The 21,284-nt window shown below is 46.5% G+C and overlaps 2 protein-coding genes across 9 annotated transcripts in view; both read right to left on the bottom strand.

Annotated features, from left to right (window-relative positions):
- Nca (neurocalcin homolog) overlaps nt 1–21,284 on the bottom strand; it is a 472,011-nt gene that overhangs the window by 38,939 nt on the left and 411,788 nt on the right. The window lies entirely within an intron of this gene.
- Nucleotides 1–21,284, bottom strand: part of LOC123750798 (neuronal calcium sensor 2) — a gene marked incomplete in the record, with an annotated part of 70,477 nt that overhangs the window by 17,178 nt on the left and 32,015 nt on the right. Inside the window, 2 exon segments of the mRNA XM_069325886.1 lie at nt 6,629–6,757; nt 14,362–14,505. Of these exon segments, the coding sequence (XP_069181987.1) occupies nt 6,629–6,757; nt 14,362–14,505 (273 nt within the window).

Genomic DNA, 21,284 nt, shown 5'->3' on the forward strand with positions numbered 1-21,284 from the left:
TGTAAAGCTGCCGCCCAGTTGGGTGGGTGTGGAGCAAGACTAGTAACTGTGTGACTCACCATAGATGTACAGTGCTTTGTATAGTGACTGTTGAGAGCGAGAAGGGGTGCCATAGGCACAATCAGAGAACACTGTATAAACATCAGAGGTCCGGAGTTGTTCAACATCCTCCCAGCAAGCATAAGAAATATTCCCGGAACAACCGTGGACATCTTCAAGAGAAAACTAGATAGTTTTCTAAAAAAAACGTGCCGGACCAACCGGGCTGTGGTGGGTATGTGGGCTTACTGGCCGGTTCAAGCAACAGTCTGTTGGACCAAACTCTCACAAGTCGAGCCTGGCCTCGGGCCGGGCTTGGGGAGTAGAACAACTCCCAGAACCCCATCAACCAGGTAGCCTCTTGTTGAATCACTTTTGATATAAAAAGATTATCGATATGTATAGGTATTTGTGTAAATGATTGTTTATATATCTACATGTATATATAACATTAACAATTGTGTAACTAGCTTCAAAAGTGCGTCACTTGCTGGTCCAAAACTGTGTGCGCGCGCGCGCGTGTGTGTGTGTGTGTGTGTGTGTGTGTGTGTGTGTGTGTGTGTGTGTGTGTGTGTGTGTGTGTGTGTGTGTGTGTGTATGTGTGTGTGGGGGGGGGGTGTCAGACTTGGTGTTATGTTTATTTCAACACACTATCCGTCACTGTAGGCCTCCTCATCTCGTACCGTCACTGTAGACCTCATCACCGTACCATCACTGTAGACCACTTCATCACCGTCGCCAATCTCATCAGGTTCAGATTCGAATCACGTCATAATTTTTCAGCCGGGGTAACTGGGTTGTGAAGGCGCTCCTCGAGTATTATACAGTCCCCCTCGGCTCTCAAGACCCACAGTTCCCCCTCAGCTCTCAAGAGCCACAGTCCCCCTCAGCTCTCAAGAGACACAGTCCCCCCTCAGCTCTCAAGAGCCACAGTCCCCCTCAGCTCTCAAGAGCCACAGTCCCCCCTCAGCTCTCAAGAGACACAGTCCCCCCTCAGCTCTCAAGAGCCACAGTCCCCCTCAGCTCTCAAGAGCCACAGTCCCCCCTCAGCTCTCAAGAGCCACAGTCCCCCCTCAGCTCTCAAGAGCCACAGCCCCCCCCTCAGCTCTCAACGCCTTCTTCACCACTCTAGCGGCTTCAACAGACACCTCAAATAAACGAATACTGTCGTTGAACGAGGGGGTCGAACCTGGGTCCCCTTGGCCAGAATTTATCCTGTGTTTTATCCCCCTTTCGAAACCTGTTTATGTTTCCTTAATCGTTTGAGGCTTTGTTTACAAGCTTGGAAACTTTGTTATAAAGAGCCTCGTAGTGCTCCAGAGCTTCTAAACTGTTTAATGTATGTAAACTAAGAAGCCATGACTGAGGAAAAGGTATACAGGCTTCCAAAGTGGATATGCCCCACAAATGCTCGATGGATCCTAACCCAGGAACGCGGGTTCGATCCCATTTTATGGCGTAGATACATCCGGGGTCTTGCGATACTGAGCACTATCATAAAGGATTTTATTTATTGACTTACATCGCAGAGAACGTTTTCCGCAAGCCTTTCAGAGCTATTGGAGTCTGCGCTGAGTGCTTGTGGGTTATTGTAATCTGTAGAGTTCAGAGGTTCTAGTCCACATCATCAACTTTCTGACAGTCTGGTAGTTCTCCACTTTCCAGTAAGGAGTTGAATACTACATCACGTAGTCCATACATTGCTTCCATTCTTCTTTTTTAGTATTCATAATAAGATTTCTAAAACCCCTCCCCCCCCCCCCACCAGGCCTATTCCACTGGGGATTCGAATCACGTCATTATTCAGATTAAGATTAATCTGAATAACCTTATTCAGATTCAGATCATTTGTCGCTTGTTTTCATGTTATTTAATTCATACCAAAAAATATAAGTTCAGTCCAGTCATAATTGTAACTATTTAAGTCAGCGTTTTTTTTTCAGACTTTTCTTACTGCAAGCTACAGCAAGCACTGTATTGTGTATTGCGATACAGTATGCCCTGATGTAATAAATGTAGGACCTAATGAACCTAATAAAGGTACACAAGCTGTGAATTATGTTCCTTTATTTAATACAGACTCACCATCAATGCATATTTATGCATGGAATTGATTCAATCCAATGACACATTTACATTTTTAGGAATAATATAGAAAATAAAAAAAAATCAACATTTTGCATGAAATTCTAACAAAAACGACACAGGAAACTATATATTTTTTTTTGTTTGAACAAGCTTTCATTTACTAAGAAGGATGTACTTGTTTGTTCACAAGTGGTTCATCCTAATTTGGAAGACAGGAAGACAATGCTACACGAATATCTGGTGATGTTGACTATCTTTATCACTACTACACAGATAACAGGTCATAGGTCATAATACAACCTCTTTAACTCACAACTGGAAACTGATCTTTAATGTCAATAGTGATGAATGGGAATGAGATTGTCGGTCTCGCTTGCCCAATTTTTTTTTTTGGGGGGGGGGGAGGGATTTTGTCCATTTGTCGCGACCCCATTTCTCCGTCCTTATATTTGACGCTTGATGTTGAGCTCTAGCTCTCGTCCCCCCTGTACTTTCACCACTACAGTGCCATGACAGGTTCAACAGCTCTTGTTCCTTGTACATCCATCAGCGCCATTACAGGTGTTGAACTCTAGCTCTTGTACCCCACAATATCCAGCACTACAGTGCCCTTCTCCTCCCTCAACCTATTATCCTGCCCTTCTCTCCCCCCCCCCCCATTAATTGCGACCACCCCACGCCCCTCACCTTTCATTGTGTGTTGAGAGAGATGTATGAGCAGCTGAGTCCAGAGGGGTAGAGAGGGGAGAGAGAATGGGTAAAAGAGGGGAGAGAATGGGGGGGGGGTGGAGAAGAGGGAAGGGAATTATCAAGGGAAAAGCACCAAGCCATTACGACTATGTAGCACTTGGAAGGGGGGTCAGGATAAGGATTAGGGATGGGACGGCGGGAAGGACTGGTGCCCAACCACTTGGACGGTCGGGGATTGAACGCTGACCTGTATCAAGCGGGACCGTCGCTCTACCGCCCAGACCAAGTGGTTGGACGGTGGAGAAGAGGACAAAGGAGTAGAGAAAGAGCATCTGCTTTATTTCTTCGATTTTCTTGATTACATTACATTTTCTTTGATGTGATTGTCATCTTTGCTTAAGCATCTCCGTGATTAGTTTTTTTTTTCCTTCTTTTTGTTGAGTCGTCTGCATTCTCTTCCTGACCCTCCTCACAGGCACGTGCTTCAAGCAGACCTTGTATGCTTCAAGCAGACCTTGTATGCTTCAAGCAGACCTTGTATGCTTCAGCTGTCAGTTAGGGCTATCCCCTGTGTGGGAGTTTGGACACTTAAGGCCGTCTCCTCATTGGCTGTTTGCAAGGTCTACATTTTTTTTCTCCCAGTCAATATTGAGTTTAACTCTGTTAAAAGGACATTTATGAACTTTATTTCTTGATTTTTTTTTTTTTTTGCCTTAGGCCTTTCTATATGTTTGCAAATATAAACGATTGTCCATATTATGTGTGTTACTTCTGGTAGGGTTTGAGTACTGCCCGAGTAGTTGAATAGTTGAGTACATCATGATCCTGTGTCCCCCCTCCCACGTTCCTCCCATCAATCCTCCACCAAGTTCATTACAAATTAACTTTTAGTCATTCACCACGGGTGCAGTGGACACTTTACAAGTTATATTTCCTCAGCCGGTCAGAAAATTAAACAAAAAATGCCCACTAATTAACATTTTACTAATTAACAATTAACAGTTTGAGTGGCTGTAGGACCCCCAGTCGTGATGAGCTGGAGACTGGCAGGTATTTTTTAGCAGGTGTTTAAAAGAGAGGGGTTGACTGGTGTGTGTTGGGGTGTGTGGGTGGGTGTGAGAGAGAGAGAGAGAGAGAGAGAGAGAGAGAGAGAGAGAGAGAGAGAGAGAGAGAGAGAGAGAGAGAGAGAGAGAGAGAGAGAGAGAGAGAGAGAGGGAGAGAGGGAGAGAGAGAGAGAGAGAGAGAGAGAGAGAGAGAGAGGAGGGGGAGAAGAGAGAGGGGTAAAAATGAAGTAGACAGTAAAAGGGAAAGAGAAGGATAGACAGACAAACAGATGAAGGAGGGGAGGAGTAGGCAGGGAAGGATGGGCAGCAGAAGAGAGAGAGAATGGGGGTAAAAGACGACGAACACGAAACAGAGAAGGAGAAAGCAAGAGGAGACGGTAAAGCAAACGGAGGTGAACGAATGGGAAAGAGAAAAGGTAAAAAGAGAGAGAGGAAGGAGACGAAGGCGAGAGAGGGGGAATAGCGAGAGCACGAGAAAGCCCCCGAGGAGGAATGAGAGACGGGAGAAAAAGAGGGGAAGAGGGGAAAGTAAGCAAGGCAAAAAAGAGGAGAGACGTAAGAATATAAAAGAGAGTAGGAGAGGTGAGCAGTGACTCTCAACCAATCTTAATTACGCTGAAAACGCCACAAGAAAGAGGGAGAGGGGATGGAGAATAAAGGAGCAGAGAGGTAGGGGGAAAACGAGGGAGGATAAGAGGAAATAGAAGGAAAGATGAAATAAAATGAGAGAGGGAGGGAGAGGGAAAACAAAGAGAGTGAGGGAGAGCAGCAGAAAAAAAAAGATCGCTCGCTGAAGTCAGAAGTTAAAATATACAAAGGTAGAGTGAATATAGCAGTGAAGGAAGGGAAGGAAGGGAGGGAAGATGGAAGGAAGAGGGAAAGAGGGGGGAAGGGAATGGGGGGGGGAAGGGAATGGGGGGGGGGAAGGGAATGGGGGGGGCAAGCGAAGGGAAGGGGAAGAAACGAATAGAAGGGAAGAGATGTCGGAAAATCCGACACCATTTAATAATCATACAGATAATAATTGCTGCTGTATTACCAACAAGTTACCCATAGAAAACGTAACTTGTAGTGGAATTACCGTCTATAGAAAACGGGATATCATCACCACATACTATTATAAATTCTCCACCTATTATGGTGGGAATTATTCTTAAATACATTAGTCTTTGGACTTTACCATCATAAAAACATCTTATATAAATTAACTTAATTATCGATATTAAAGTAGAGTAAATGTGACCCTTCTATCACTTTCTGAAATGTGGACAATGTAAGCCAGGCGTCAGAGTGAGGAAGGAGGAGCAGCCATTGTTGTGTCACCTCCGAGACGTGTGGAGCAAATTTGGCTCCTATCATATCTGGACAATGTCGGCCAGTAGCGTCAATAGTATGGAGTGTTAGACAGCCATTGTTGATACTAGACCAGAGGCTCACACGGGAGCAAATTCGGCTCCTGTTAATTTTACTTGGACGTAGTGTTATGGAAACCAAAGGTGTACCATCTTCAACACGCTGTCAACAAATCAAGTTAAGTGTTCTTTCCGAAACCCATTATCTATCATTAGTGGCCATTAATGTCATTGGGTAGGGTTAGCCGGTTAGATCACGAAATTGCCTCAAACTAAAGGTAATTAAGCCAGGTCTTCATGTTCCATGTATAGTGTTTTCTCTGATATAGTTTGTCATATATAGAACCTGGCTTCACAGTTAGCGCCCTTTTGACAGGTCAAGACGAGGAAGCATATGCTTTGTGCACCAGTTACTGGGTGATGGAAGCTACCTCAAAGAGGATAATTTGGTGTCTACACCCTAGTTATACCTGGTGGACTAACCTGCTGTACTATAAGATAAGGAACCTTTTCAATGTATGTAGTTAATACTGTAGTTTGATTGGCTGCATATATAAATTAATTTAATATAAACCCCCCTAATGTGTAGAGGATCGATTTGTGAGATTATGAGATTATTGCAGAAATACAGTCCACTTAACATCATACAAATTGCTATCGAAGTATATAAATTAACGTAAATATAAATTCATATAAATTAAATAAATATAAATCTCACAGGTCGGTTCCCACAAGAGAATGAAAGTGGGAAGTGGCAAAAACAGGGAAATGTAAAGTTTAAAACGGAGGGGGAAGGGAGAGGGGCAGGAAAGGAGAAGGGGGAGGAGGGAGAGGGGGAGGGAGGGAGAGGGAGAGGGGAGATGGGAAGGGAATTTTCGGGAAAGCGCCAAGCCATGAAGACCATATAGCCCTGGGAAGGGGATCAGGATAAGGATTTGGAATGAGCAGGGAAGGAATGGTGTCCAACCACTTGGACAGTCGGGGATTGAACGCCGACCTGCATGAAGCGAGACCGTCGCTCTACCGTCCAGCCCAAGTGGTTGGCCACCATTCCATGTGGTAGTGGAGGGAGGGAGGGAGGGAGGGAGGGGGAGGGAGGGAGGGAGGGGGGGGGAGAGAGAGAGAGAGAGAGAGAGAGAGAGAGAGAGAGAGAGAGAGAGAGAGAGAGAGAGAGAGAGACAGACAGACAGACAGACAGACAGACAGACAGACAGACAGAGACAGAGACAGAGAGAGACAGACAGAGACAGACAGAGACAGAGACAGACACAGACAGACAGAGACAGACAGAGACAGACACAGACAGACACAGACAGACAGAGACAGACAGAGACAGACAGAGACAGACAGAGACAGACAGAGAGAGCAACACCCTTAATTACTCTACTGACTTACCTGAACAATCTTGGTCATCTCGGAGACGTCGATAACACCGTTGCCGTCAACATCGTACATGCGGAAGGCCCACTTGAGCTTCTCCTCCGGGGTGCCGGCGCTCGTCACGTCGATGGCCAGCAGGAACTCCTGCGGGAGGCACAGAAAGTGTGCGTCAGAACACCTCGACTTACGACTTCTTACCAGTTGATTGACAGTTGAGAGGCGGGACCAAAGAGCCAAAGCTCAACCCCCCACAAGCACAAATAGGTGACTACAAATAGGTGAGTACACAATTGACTTGAGATCGACTTGAGAATGGTCCAGGACGGACCGAAACGTCGTCGTCCCTTCACTTTCTAAGTGTGTGGCCTGGTCAACATATTTCAGCCACGTTATTGTGACTCCTCGCATGCATACACACTTTGATACCCCCCCCCCTTACCTTGAGATGATTCCGGGGCTTAGCGTCCCCCGCGGCCCGGTCGTCGACCAGGGTCTCCTCGTTGCTGAACTGGTCAACCAGGCTGTAGGACGCGGCTGCTCGCAGCCTGACGTATGAGCCACAGCCTGGTTGATACCGCCCCACATTGACATTATATCCATTTTGACATAAAAAAACCCTCATTGACAACAAACCCACCTTGACAACCCCCCCCCCCCCTCCTCCCCCTTTGACGTGAAAGAGCCTCGTGGAAGCCTAGTTATCGAACTCTTGAGAGAGGATGCACTTAAACCTCTCGGGGCAACAGTGCAAATATCAACACGGAAGCTCTTGGAAACCCCGCCGCCAGGGGGCCGAGGAGCCTTGTAACGGCGCTCATCAGAGGGAATCAGTCATCTTCGAGGAAAGGTTCAAGGACATACGATAAAATGACGGAGGAGCTCCATGCAAACGAGGTAATTAGTGTGCAGTTGATAATGAGTGGATGATGAACGGCAGAAAAATACCGACCATGAAGGTGTTGTGGGATGTGGTGGTGGGGGGGGGGGAAGGAGGGATGATTGTGGTAGATGATTGTGGTGGGTAGTGGTGGGGATGATTGTGATTGGTGGTTGTGTAAATGCTGGTCGTGGGTGGTGATGGGTGTTGATTGTGGTGATAGTGGTGGTGGTGGGTGATGATTGTGGTGATAGTGGTGGTGGTGGGTGATGATTGTGGTGATAGTGGTGGTGGTGGGTGAGGGTTGCGGTGGATGGTGGTCGTAGGGATGATGATGATGATGGTACTTGCCTATCGGTGCTAAAAGATGTTCTTATATTTGCCACCGTCACATATGCTGCCGATGTTATCCTGTCTGTGTGTGTGCCTCCAGCGTGAGTGTCGGGATTATATCCACTCCCAGATCCTTCTCTCTTTCAGATTCCTGTAGCGGCCTTCCTCGTATGATGTAGCTGCCTTCTGGTCTCCTCCCTCCCTTTCCCATCTTCATTACTTTACAATTACCGGGATTGAATTCCATCAACCATTTGTCCTTATCACACAGTCCTCTTCAGATGCTCTTATCATTCTCAACCTGATTACATTCTCCAGCACTCTGTAAAGAATACTTTTAATTGACACTAATTCGTAATTTAGTGCCTCCTTTCTATCCTCTTTTTTTTAATATTGGGACTTTTGTCTTTTTTCAAACGTCTGGGAGTCCTCCCGTCTCAAGCCACTTACATAAAATTTGAGATAATGGGTGACAAAATGCTTCTGCAGCCATGGTGAGATTACGTCTGGTGGGGAGGTGGGTGGGTGGGTGAGGGTAGTGGTGGATGGTGGTGGGAATGATGGTGATGGCGGTTTGTGGTGGGGATGATGATGGTGGTGGTGGTTGGTGAAGATAGTACTCGTCTAGTTATACTCAGTTAGTTGTGCTTGCGGGGGAGGGGGAAAGGGTTAAGCTTCGGCTATTTGGTCCCGCCTCTCAACTGTCAATTAACTGGTGTACAAATTCCTGAGCCTACTGGGCTCTATCATATCAACATTTGAAACTGTGTATGGAGTCAGCCTCCACCACATCACTGCCTAATGCATTCCATTTACTAACTACCCTGCCACCGAAAAAAAGTTCTTTCTAATATCTTTGTGAGTAGCGGTGATTCATTTGGGTACTCATCTTCCACCTGTGTCCCCGTGTTCGTGTACCCCGCGTGTTAAATAGTTCATATACCCTGTAGATGGTAGACTCGCCATCCTGGTGATGGCGAGTGAGACGATCCAGTGGATTAATCGCGGCCACACTCCTCTGGTGTATATAGCTCCTCTGGTGTATATAGCTCCTCTGGTGAATATAGCTCCTCTGGTGTATATAGCTCCTCTGGTGTATATAGCACCAGCCCGCACGTCTGCCCCCAAGAGGTCCTGTTGACAGCAGTAAGTGAGAGATCTGAGGAGCGTCGTCTTCAATGATGCTGGTCCACTGGTCTCAAGTGTCTTGATCTGTCTAGATTAAAGTCTTCATCTTTCGTCTTTTACGTCTTCATTTGAGTCGTGGTTTCTGGCTCGGACGGTAGGAGTGACGGTTTAGCTTATCGCGGGTCGGCGTTCAATCCCCCGACCGTCCACAAGTGGTTTGGCACCATTCCTTTCCCCTCCCCGTCCCATACCAAATCCTCACTGGGATGGGATGGGATGGGAAAGCTCGGCGCTTTCTCCTGATAGTTCCTTTCGTTTTCAGCCTCGTGCTCCACTTTATTTTTTTGTTTTGTTTACTCTTGATTTGTGCATCGGAGTCTGTTGATTTTAAGTTGTTTCATTGTGACCACTTGATCTGTGTTTGTACGAAATGAACCTAGTGTTTGTTCGTGGTGTACTGGAGTGATAAGTGAGGTTGTGTTGGGGTTTTTGGAGCCGGTCGGCCGAGCGGACAGCACGCTGGACTTGTGATCCTGTGGTCCTGGGTTCGATCCCAGGCGCCGGCGAGAAACAATGGACAGAGTTTCTTTCACCCTATGCCCCTGTTACCTAGCAGTAAAACAGGTACCTGGGTGTTAGTCAGCTGTCACGGGCTGCTTCCTCGGGGTGGAGGCCTGGTCGAGAACCGGGCCGCGGTGACACTAAAAAAGCCCCGAAATCATCTCAAGATAACCTCCTCCTCCTCCAGGGACCTTCTCCTCCAACCATCGCCGTCTCCTCCCTCGCTAACAAAGGGGGAGTGGATCAGACAAGCTGTCACACTCCAACACTCCATCATCGTTAAACCTGGCCTTATTCCTCACCCTCAGGCTTTAACATTCTCCACCCACACACCCTCACCCTCCACAATATCTCCCCTCCCCCCCCCCAGCTCTTTCCCCTCCCCCCCCCCCAGCAGCGCCTCCTCCACCCCAGCTCCCCCCCTGGTCCCCTCCCCCAGCTTGAAGACGGTAACTTTACCAGCATCGAGGAGCTTTGCCTGACGAGTCGTACACGAGCCTCTTCTCCCCACTGTTAAGTTTTCCTGCACACAGTCCTGGGGCTGCCCCCCCTTCTCCTTCAACCTCCACCTTCAGACACCTCCAGCGGGGAAGCCGGGAATCTCAAGGAGGCAAGAAGGGGGAAAGAGTGAGGCCAGAAGTCATACAATGCCTCCCCTTCGTGGGGTACCTTGTCTCAGTACCTTGGTCTCCCGGTACCGACCAACCCGGTACCCAAAAATGATGGCAACTCTGTGCCTTGTATGAGAGTAATTTGGCATTACAGTTTATTCCTGAGATAAATAATAATCTCATCAAATATACACAAGTCTTTAGGGCTAGGCTTCAGATGAGCTGATGTAGGATAACAGCTCTTGCTTGCAGTTTCACTCACTCGGAGCATCAATAACATCCCTAATGAATCCTTATCCTAGTTCAGAATAAAAGAAAATAGACGCAAATGAAGAAAGAGACATAGAAACAATGAGAGGATACGAGAGCAAAAGAAAGTAGTAGAGAGGAATGAACAAGAAAAAAATAATTCCTCAAAAGCCCCATTTTATCACATACCCAATTCACCTAAACTACCAAAGTCGACGGAACGAGGCGATTAGAGTAAGCAGCAGCCTCCCACTACCTGATTCTCGGCTCCGTCAGCAGACGGTCTGACAGCATTAACCGCTCGTGCTAACTTCAGCTCATACAAATTATACCCAGTCAAATATAAATATATATACATATAAACCTGTCTCTCTAACAATGAGGTTCGAACCCTGGACTTAAATGGACTCGAACCATCGAGTTCTTAAATGACTTACGGCTTGGGGGGGGGAGAGGGATCCAATTCAAGCATTGTTTCATATTAAGAGAGACGGAGAAAGAAACTGAACCTTCAATAACTGCTACATAAAATATTCATATTTATATACAAAAATAAGTAATGCCACAACTTCAATTTGATAAAGTATAAACAAAAGACGTACTTTCTACACAAAGGAAACTATTCAGTTTCCACAACAGTTTGCCTCCTCGGCATATTACAAAAACAGCCTAGTGCATTTAGGAGAAAAGGTGGGTAAAGAGTTACACTAAAAGTTTTAAACCACTTTTGTTTGTTTTTTAGGCTAAATAGCCTAACGAGGAGGACGTTGATGGGTCGTTAACTTGAGGTCACGCCAACCTGCCTTAGTGTTTACGGAGCACGGCAGCCCATATATATATATATATATATATATATATATATATATATATATATATATATATATATGGAAAATGTTTTTCTTGGGTTTCGCTTAGACGTGCAAGCCAAGAGCTCAAGGATAATCCTGTATTGATATCGTTCTTTGAAGCCGCCATGGTCAGGTGGGACCTTTAGCCTCAATGGACACAACGGGGTCCAATAGTCCAGCCAGCTGGATTGGTCGGTAAGGAGGGAGCCTTGCATCTTGAAGGCTCGGCGTTCGATTCCCAATGGTCCCAGGGGTTTGGGCACTGTTCCTTTACACAGTCCGGCTCCTTGTCCTCGTATGCCAACTCCTTGTCCTCATATCCCAACTCCTTGTCCTCATATCCCAGCTCCTTGTCCTCATATCCCAGCTCCTTGCCCTCATATCCCAGCTCCTTGTCCTCATATCCCAGCTCCTTGTCCTCATATCTCAGCTCCTTGTCCTCATATCTCAGCTCCTTGCCCTCATATCCCAGCTCCTTGTCCTCATATCCCAGCTCCTTGTCCTCATATCCCAGCTCCTTGTCCTCATATCCCAGCTCCTTGTCCTCATGTCCCAGCTCCTTGTCCTCATGTCCCAGCTCCTTGTCCTCATGTCCCAGTTCCTTGTCCTCATGTCCCAGCTCCTTGTCCTCATATCCCAGCTCCTTGTCCTCATATCCCAGCTCCTTGTCCTCATATCCCAGCTCCTTGTCCTCATGTCCCAGCTCCTTGTCCTCATGTCCCAGCTCCTTGTCCTCATATCCCAGCTCCTTGTCCTCATATCCCAGCTCCTTGTCCTCATATCCCTCCCATGTGCTGCACAGCATAGCCACACTGGCTCAGCGCTTTCTCATAATTACCCTGCCTCGGAAATCATAAGACCACAATGTATCTATGAGAAACTATGGAGGCTATACAATGAGATCGAACCTGCGTCCCCTCGACAAACCAGCCCCCCTCAAGAAACATTAATATTCTGAATAAAGTCTATGGCCCTGAAAGTAATTCGCAAAGCCTGATTCGGGAATATTCTCATCATTCTGGGAGCTGGTATGCCATAAGCAAAGCTCTCCGGCCCATAACGGAATCAGGGCCTTTATTGGCTAATATAATTCCGTGTTGGGGGTTGAGCCCTTTATTGACGAGGGTGCGTCGGTGGGAGTTTAATTAGGAGTGTGCAGAGGGGGACGGAGGATCGTGGCTTAGTTGACAAACTATGCACCTGGTGGCGTAATGGTATCATATACTCGCCCTCCGGTGAGGGTTCGAGTCCTTGGCCCGAAGAGGTTTCATTGGACGTCACTCCTTAACTGATCTGATCGGCGCTTGTTCACCCAGCAGTAATTGCGTACCAGGTTGTTATAACTGGTTGGCGGGTCGTGTTCCAGGGGGGGAGGGGGGGGGGGAAAGTGGTTAGTAAGGCTTACCAGACGAAGGGAAAGCTCTCAGCCTCGCATTCACTTACAAACACTTCCAGTAACCTCCAGTGATGTGAGGGGCCTCGTAGCCTGGTGGATAGCGCGCAGGACTTGTAATTCTGTGGCGCGGGTTCGATTCCCGCGCGAGGCAGAAACAAATGGGCAAAGTTTCTTTCACCCTGAATGCCCCTGTTACCTAGCAGTAAATAGGTACCTGGGAGTTAGTCAGCTGTCACGGGCTGCTTCCTGGGGGTGGAGGCCTGGTCGAGGACCGGGCCGCGGGGACACTAAAGCCCCGAAATCATCTCAAGATAACCTCAAGATAACCTGGAGGGAAGGACTCTCAGGCCTGGAATCTACGTTTCTCCAATTTTCAAATGGAATCTGCATCCTTTTCCATGTTCCTTTTCGATGGAATCTACGTCTCCCTCGTCTTCGATCTCCTGGAATCTACGTCTCCCTCGTCTTCGATCTCCTGGAATCTACGTCTCCCGTATGCCATCTTGGACCTGCGTCTTCCCCGCTATAGGGACGATAACACACGTGAACAAAACACCCCCATGGAAGACAGTCCCGTCCCCCCCTCACCCATCACCCCTTCAAGTCTAAGACACACAGACGACCCTCCTCCCTTCTCCCACATCATCACCACACCATAACCCAATATCTCAGCCCCCAGAAAAGGATAATGCTGACAAAACGCGATATTTCCTGAAGAACGGTGCTCATATTCCTGAACTATTGGAAACGTAACTTGTAGATTGTGTTATCTGTCCCCCTTGATGTGATATCTGTTCCTGGATATGATATTTGTCCCTCTGGTGTGATATCTTTCTCCAGATCCAAGTTACAGGAGGAAAGCTAGCGAGTGAAGGCAGAACATATTTGGCCCTAAGGGAAGATATTTTGAGAGAAATCCGGCTTATGTGCACCGGCTCTTTCCTTAAAGGGTGATATAACGGAACGGGAGATATAGGGAAGGGGAGATATAGGGAAGGGGAGATATAAGGAAGGGGAGATACGAGGGGAAAGGGGTTAATGTGAGGGTGATTTATTCCTATTCCTGTTTCACTTGTACCAAAACTTGTCTTAGATATACATTGTGTGTGTGTGTGTGTGTGTGTGTGTGTGTGTGTGTGTGTGTGTGTGTGTGTGTGTGTGTGTGTGTGTGAATTTATGTATACATTATAATGCCATCCTTGGCGCCTTCGTTGTGTTTACAGTTTCAGTGTAGCAATTGGCTAGTCAAATATACTAACTTATGCCTTTATCTAATACACTGATACTAGCCCCAGGCCCTTGTCTAATACTCACTAGGCTACACCACCATCTAACCACCTATCTACACCCCCTAGCCTACACCCTTCTCTTCTAATATACAAATCTACGTCCTCATGTAATCTACTTACACTACCCTACACCGTTCTCTAGTAATCAATACCGAACTACACAGTAAATTAAAAACCCACATTATCCTAGGCTACACCCTTCATTTATCAGGGGTGTAGATTAGACAATCTACACCCTAGTCTAATACACATACACTAGCCTACACCCTTATCTAGCCCACCTAGACTATCCTAAAGTTATTGATGAAACACGGCCCGAACGAATAGCATTAGTTTCCCCGATAATGTTGTGTATGGGTTCATTCAGCATCCTTCCTCTTCCTTATCTCCTCCTCACCTCCCTTTTCCCTCTGCCTTCCCCCCCGTCTAAGATGCTGTGAACCAGAGAACACCAACCTTGAAGTCTATGTAACCGTTCTTGTCCATGTCGAAGGTTCTGAAGACGTGGTCGCAAAACTCCTCCGCATTACCGGATGGGAAGAACATTTTGTACATGTCGACGAACTTGTCTGGGGTAAGACGGCCGCTCGGACAGTCTTGCTGTTGGGAGAAAGACAAAGTGATTAGGGCTTGATTTTAGAGAAAGAGAGAGAGAGAGAGAGAGAGAGAGAGAGAGAGAGAGAGAGAGAGAGAGAGAGAGAGAGAGAGAGAGAGAGAGAGAGAGTGTGAAGGCAAGAGGGAACAAAACCATACTACATCTCCTATGTGCACATATATGTACACATACATACATACATACATACACCTACTCTAGCAAACACACACAACAGAAATGCTATGAAATTAAATCTCTACCGTCTGATTTAATTGCATTTTACCAAGCTGTAATTGGATAAAATTATTTAAATTGTATAACAATTGGAAATCCCACTGCTGCCACCATTAACATCTCTTTTCCAACTGTTAGTCGCATACACACAGTTTCCAATTTTATTTAAACTAATATGCAAATTACCTTGCCTTGTGCTACAGAAAACGCTAATAAATAGATCATTAACATGACAGGACTTTGAATTACACAGTCATCTAAGTCAGCTGCTGGTAAGAAATGCCGCTTTTCAGCATTAGCCTACCTCTTTAAGCTACAATTACCGTAACTTGAAGCTGTTGGAAGACACTGTAAGTAATCCGGCATAGGAATCACAGTCTGGTGTTTCTAGCTAGCGCGACAACTTACGGTAATTCATATTCACTAAATCCCCCTCGATACGAGACGTCAAAAGACACAGTCAAATTTTTAAGATTTCCTCGCTGGAGTTGTCAGCATGTAGGAGCCTGGATGAGAGCCTCATCCAGCTGCAGGATGGATGAGAGCCTCCTCCAGCAGGAGCCTTGGGGGAAGGGGGTTAGACTCTGACTCCAGACACTCGCCTGACGACACAAGAGACGCGACACACAAGGTGCTGAGGGCCAACACCACCATTGTCAGACGGAAGAGACGAGCTGGCCACAATTTACCAGAAGAAAAAACGAAAAATATGAGAGAGTAGAATACGCAAGAAATCTGAAAGAGATGAGGAACGAAAAAAAGCAGAAAGGTGAAGAAGAAAGTGAAGGAATAAGAACAAAGAAGATGAAAAAAAACGTGAGAATAAACTGGCGTGAACTGGTTATATCTGGGGCGGACCGGATATATATCTGGGGCGGACCGGATATATATCTGGCGCGGACCGGATATATATCTGGCGCGGACCGGATATATATATCTGGCGCGGACCGGATATATATCTGGCGCGGACCGGATATATATATCTGGCGCGGACCGGATATATATATCTGGCGCGGACCGGATATATATCTGGCGCGGACCGGATATATATCTGGCGCGGACCGGATATATATCTGGCGCGGACCGGATATATATCTGGCGCGGACTGGATATATATCTGGCGCGGACCGGATATATATCTGGCGCGGACCGGATATATATCTGGCGCGGACCGGATATATATCTGGCGCGGACCGGATATATATCTGGCGCGGACCGGATATATATCTGGCGCGGACCGGATATATATCTGGCGCGGACCGGATATATCTGCCAGAGGAGAACAAAGGAACGCCTTCAAAATACATAGAGCGACATAAAAATTATGGAGGAAAGACAAAAGGTAATTAGGATGGTGACTATAATGGTGGGAATTAACTGTGGATAAGAAAGGTAATGAAGGCAAGAAACCAAAATAAAAAGGAGAAATGAGAGAAGGAAGAAAGCTGGAACGGAGAGGATGGAATGAAAGCTAAGAATAGAGAGCCGAAATAGTTTAAACAAGAGAGAAAAAAGGTGAAAATACGTGAATACAGCATAAGAATATAGGAAATCTGCAGAAGGCTTTTTGGTCCATACGAGGCAGCTCCTATTGGTCTATACGAGGCAGCTCCTATTGGTCCATACGAGGCAGCTCCTATTGGCCCATACGAGGCAGCTCCTATTGGTCCATACGAGGCAGCTCCTATTGGCCCATACGAGGCAGCTCCTATTGGCCCATACGAGGCAGCTGCTATTGGTCCATACGAGGCAGCTCCTATTGGCTCATACGAGGCAGCTCCTATTGGCCCATACGAGGCAGCTGCTATTGGTCCATACGAGGCAGCTCCTATTGGTCCATACGAGGCAGCTCCTATTGGTCCATACGAGGCAGCTGCTATTGGCCCATACGAGGCAGCTCCTATTGGTCCATACGAGGCAGCTCCTATTGGTCCATACGAGGCAGCTCCTATTGGTCCATACGAGGCAGCTCCTATTGGCCCATACGAGGCAGCTCCTATTTATAGCCAGCCAACATTCATGTGTCAACCCTTCGCATGAAACAATCCAGCGATCCATTTATCATGTTAAGAGGGAACAGGCAAGGGGATTGTGGGCGTCTGTGAGCGATGGTGCAGTAATATATCATTGTGGGCTTCAGGAGACTAGCACACACGCCTGAACCTGAGGCTCGCTCTCTCTCTCTCTCTCTCTCTCTCTCTCTCTCTCTCTCTCTCTCTCTCTCTCTCTCTCTCTCTCTCTCTCTCTCTCTCTCTGCAGACGATGAGTCACAATAACGTGGCTAAAGTATGATGACCAGACCCCACACTAGCAGGTGAAGGGACGACGACGTTTCGGTCCGTTCTGGACCATTCTCAAGTCGATTTTCTCTCTCTCTCACACACACACACACACACCAATAGGATATCATTAGCGGCATATGAGAGGTTAGCCAACATAAGAACTGCCTTTTAGAAACATGTGTAAGGAATCATTTAGAACTTTGTATACCACCAATGTCAGACCAATCCTGGAGTATGCACATCCAGCATGAAGTCCATACCTAGTTTAACACAAGATGAAGTTAGAGAAGGTTCAAAGGTATGCCACCAGACTAGTACCCGAGCTGAGAGGGCATGAGCTACGAGGAAAGTCTTCTGGATCTAAACCTCACGTCACTAGAAGACAGAAGAGACAAGAGACACATGATTACCACACTCAAAATTCTCAGGGGAAATTGATAGGGGTAGATAGAGACATTAACACGGGTGGTACTCGCACAAGGGGACACAGTTGGAAGCTGAGTACTCTAATGAGCCACAGAGATAAGAACATAAGAACAAAGACAACTGCAGAAGGCCTATTGGCTCATGCGAGGCAGCTCCTATTTATAACCACCCAATCCCACTCATATTCAAGTCCAACCCATGCTTGAAACAATCGAGGGACCCCACCTCCACCATGTTACGCGGCAATTGGTTCCACAAATTAACAACCCTGTTACTGAACCAGTATTTACCCAAGTCTTTCCTAAATCTAAACTTAATTTTTCCAGTGTCAGAGTAGTTAACAAATGGAACACACTATCAGTCATGTAGTGGAGGCAGACACCATATTCAGTTTTAGATACGATAGAGCCCAATAAGATTAGGAATTTATACACCAGTTGAGAGTCGGGAGCAAAGACCCGAAGCTGAACCAATGGAAGCACAATTAGGGGGAGTATACATACACAAGACTGAGATAACAGGACATAACCCCTACTGGAGGTAAGGAGAAAAAGGGGGGGGGGCATGATAACTTGTAAGATTCTCAGGGAAGTTGACAAAGCAGGAGGCAAAGCAGCGATATTCAACACTAGGAACGGCAGAGCTCGTTTGCACTAGTAGTTAAAGCTAATTCCACACAAAAAGTTCAACATAAATACGATAAAAAGTGTGAGAAATGAATCATTACACTGAAATTAAGAAAGTTTGGAAGACGGGGGCTAGGAACCTAGAGCTCGACCCTGCAAGCACATCTAGGTGAGGACACACACACCCACACACCACCCCAACACACACCAAAAACAAATAATATTAACTAGGGAGCTCAACCCCCCCTACCTCCCCCCTACCCCCCCCCCACCCCCACCCCCACCCCCGTCATCACAAGAGCCAGTCGCTCTGTGGCGGCTGGTGGATGTACAAACCCGAGACGAGAAACAATGTAACAAACGAATGACAGCAAAATGAACCAGGCACGTGGCGGACATTCAAAAAAGGTAATTGTTAATCGTAAGTGGTTGTCTTTGTTCAGGAAATTCCATGATTAAACAAATACAAACACAGCAAAGCAAAGAGCGTAAACAAAACAAAACAAAAAAACTCTAAGCCCGTCAAACACTGAAGATGCTGCGTACCAAAGTGAGGATGTCGAAAAACAAATATATATATATACCACTTTGGTCAACATATTTCAGCCACGTTATTGTGACTCCTCGTCTGCAAATATATATATATACCACTATTTATCAGCTGATTCTAGGTAAACACCATCAACATGAGGAGGGGGGAGGGGAGATTGTGTCCAATCACCATATTCCAGGCAAACATTATCAAAGTGAGGGGAGGGAGGGTGGGGGGGTGGAGTGTTCTGTCAGCTGATTAAGTGTAAACAAACATCACGTCAGCTGTTCCGGGTAAACAAACATCACGTCAGCTGTTCCGGGTAAACAAACATCACGTCAGCTGTTCCGGGTAAACAAACATCACGTCAGCTGCTGGCGTTACGAGTGACTCCCACCACAGTACACAAACATCCCAACACACCAATGCACGCCCATTCCTTTCCCATCGTCAGTGGATGTGCAGTAAACGTCCCTGCCCATCCCACCCGTCCCATTGGCGTGTCAGCTGGTAGGAAGTAAACATCTCTTGACCGTCCCATTCCAGCCGTTGGCTGATGAGGAGTAAAGATCCCATTTATTTCTTCCTCTCCCTTCCTGTGTATACATTGTCATCCCTCCCTTTTCCTCTCCGTGCCTCTCCATCCCTCCCCGTCCCACTCTACCCCTCCTCCTTCCTTCCCACTACAAGCAGCAGACACAGACATACGAAGGGGGAATAAAATTCGGTGAAAACGGCCTTCGGAAGGCTGGGCCGGATACGTGCCTACGTAGTGAGTATTTAACCCTGGCCTTTACCCTATCCGGCCGTGACCTGCGACCTCGTCCAGCCGTCTGGTCAATGCTAATTACCACTAACTAATTCCCTGTCCCTGATTTAGAACCTTGAAGTAATTTTGTTACCGTCTTACATTATTGGTTAGAGAGAGAGATACTGTGTTAATGGAATGTTGGTTTTGTGTTCAATTTGGATTTGTCTTGTAATTTTTTTTTAAATTTTCGTGTTTTTTTTCGACAAGATGGCACCTCTGTCTCTTTACCTCTTTGACAGGTCCTTCCATCTTCTCTAGAAGTCATCTTCTCTGACGCCTAGAAGTGTTTCGCAAGAGACTTCTTACATTTTCAAAGACAAATTTTTACATCGTTTCATGCTTATGTTCGTTTTTGGGTGAGGTGACTTGAACACAAATCAATGGTAAAGATAATTTTACCTAGTCAGAACACGAATCAATGGGTTCTTGAGGTTATCTTGAGATGATTTCGGGGCTCTTTAGTGTCCCCGCGGCCCGGTCCTCGACCAGGCCTCCACCCCCAGGAAGCAGCCCGTGACAGCTGACTAACACCCAGGTACCTATTTTACTGCTAGGTAACAGGGGCATAGGGTGAAAGAAACTCTGCTCATTGTTTCTCGCCGGCGCCCGGGATCGAACCCGGGACCACAGGATCACAAGTCCAGCGTGCTGTCCGCTCGGCCGACCGGCTCCTCGACCACCGGGTACATTGCGTATTTTTTCTTCTTGCTTCTGTGTTGGTACGTGGCCTTGCGGGCCGCTCCAAGCAACAGCCTGGTGGACCAGACTCTCACAAGTCGAGCCTGGCCTCGGGCCGGGCTTGGGGAGTAGAAGAACTCCCAGAACCCCATCAACCAGGTATCAACCAGGTTGGTTCGGGGTCTTGAAATGGGTAGAATGTAATCATGTGTTAATTGGCTGTTGATTGCTGGTGTTGCCTTTTTGATGTGTAGTGCCTCGCTGATGTCGAGTCTCCTGCTATCGCTGTATCTATCGATGATTTCTGGGTTACTTGTTAAGAACATAAGAACATAAGAACATAAGAACAAAGGTAACTGCAGAAGGCCTATTGGCCCATACGAGGCAGCTCCTATTCTATAACCACCCAATCCCACTCATATACTTGTCCAACCCGTGCTTGAAACAATCGAGGGACCCCACCTCCACAATGTTACGCGGCAATTGGTTCCACAAATCAACAACCCTGTTACTGAACCAGTATTTACCCAAGTCTTTCCTAAATCTAAACTTATCCAATTTATATCCATTGTTTCGTGTTCTGTCCTGTGTTGATACTTTTAATACCCTATTAATATCCCCCCGGTTATGTCCATTCATCCACTTGTAAACCTCTATCATGTCACCCCTAACTCTTCGCCTTTCCAGTGAATGCAACTTAAGCTTTGTTAATCTTTCTTCATATGAAAGATTTCTAATTTGGGGAATTAACTTAGTCATCCTACGCTGGACACGTTCAAGTGAATTTATATCCATTCTATAATATGGCGACCAAAACTGAACTGCATAATCTAAATGGGGCCTAACTAGAGCAAGATATAGCTTGAGAACCACACCAGGTGTCTTGTTACTAACGCTGCGATTAATAAATCCAAGTGTCCGATTTGCCTTATTACGAACATTTATGCATTGATCCTTTTGTTTTAAATTCTTACTAATCATAACTCCCAGATCCCTTTCGCAATCCGACTTCGCAATCACAACACCATCTAGCTCGTATCTTGTAACTCTATCATCATTACCTAACCTCAGAACTTTACATTTATCAGCATTAAACTGCATCTGCCAATCCTTTGACCATTTCAAAACCCTATCTAGATCAACTTGAAGTGATAGTGAGTCCTCCTCCGAATTAATTTCCCTACCGATTTTCGTA

The sequence above is a fragment of the Procambarus clarkii genome, chromosome 17 (assembly GCF_040958095.1).
Source record: "Procambarus clarkii isolate CNS0578487 chromosome 17, FALCON_Pclarkii_2.0, whole genome shotgun sequence".
NCBI lineage: Eukaryota > Metazoa > Arthropoda > Malacostraca > Decapoda > Cambaridae > Procambarus > Procambarus clarkii.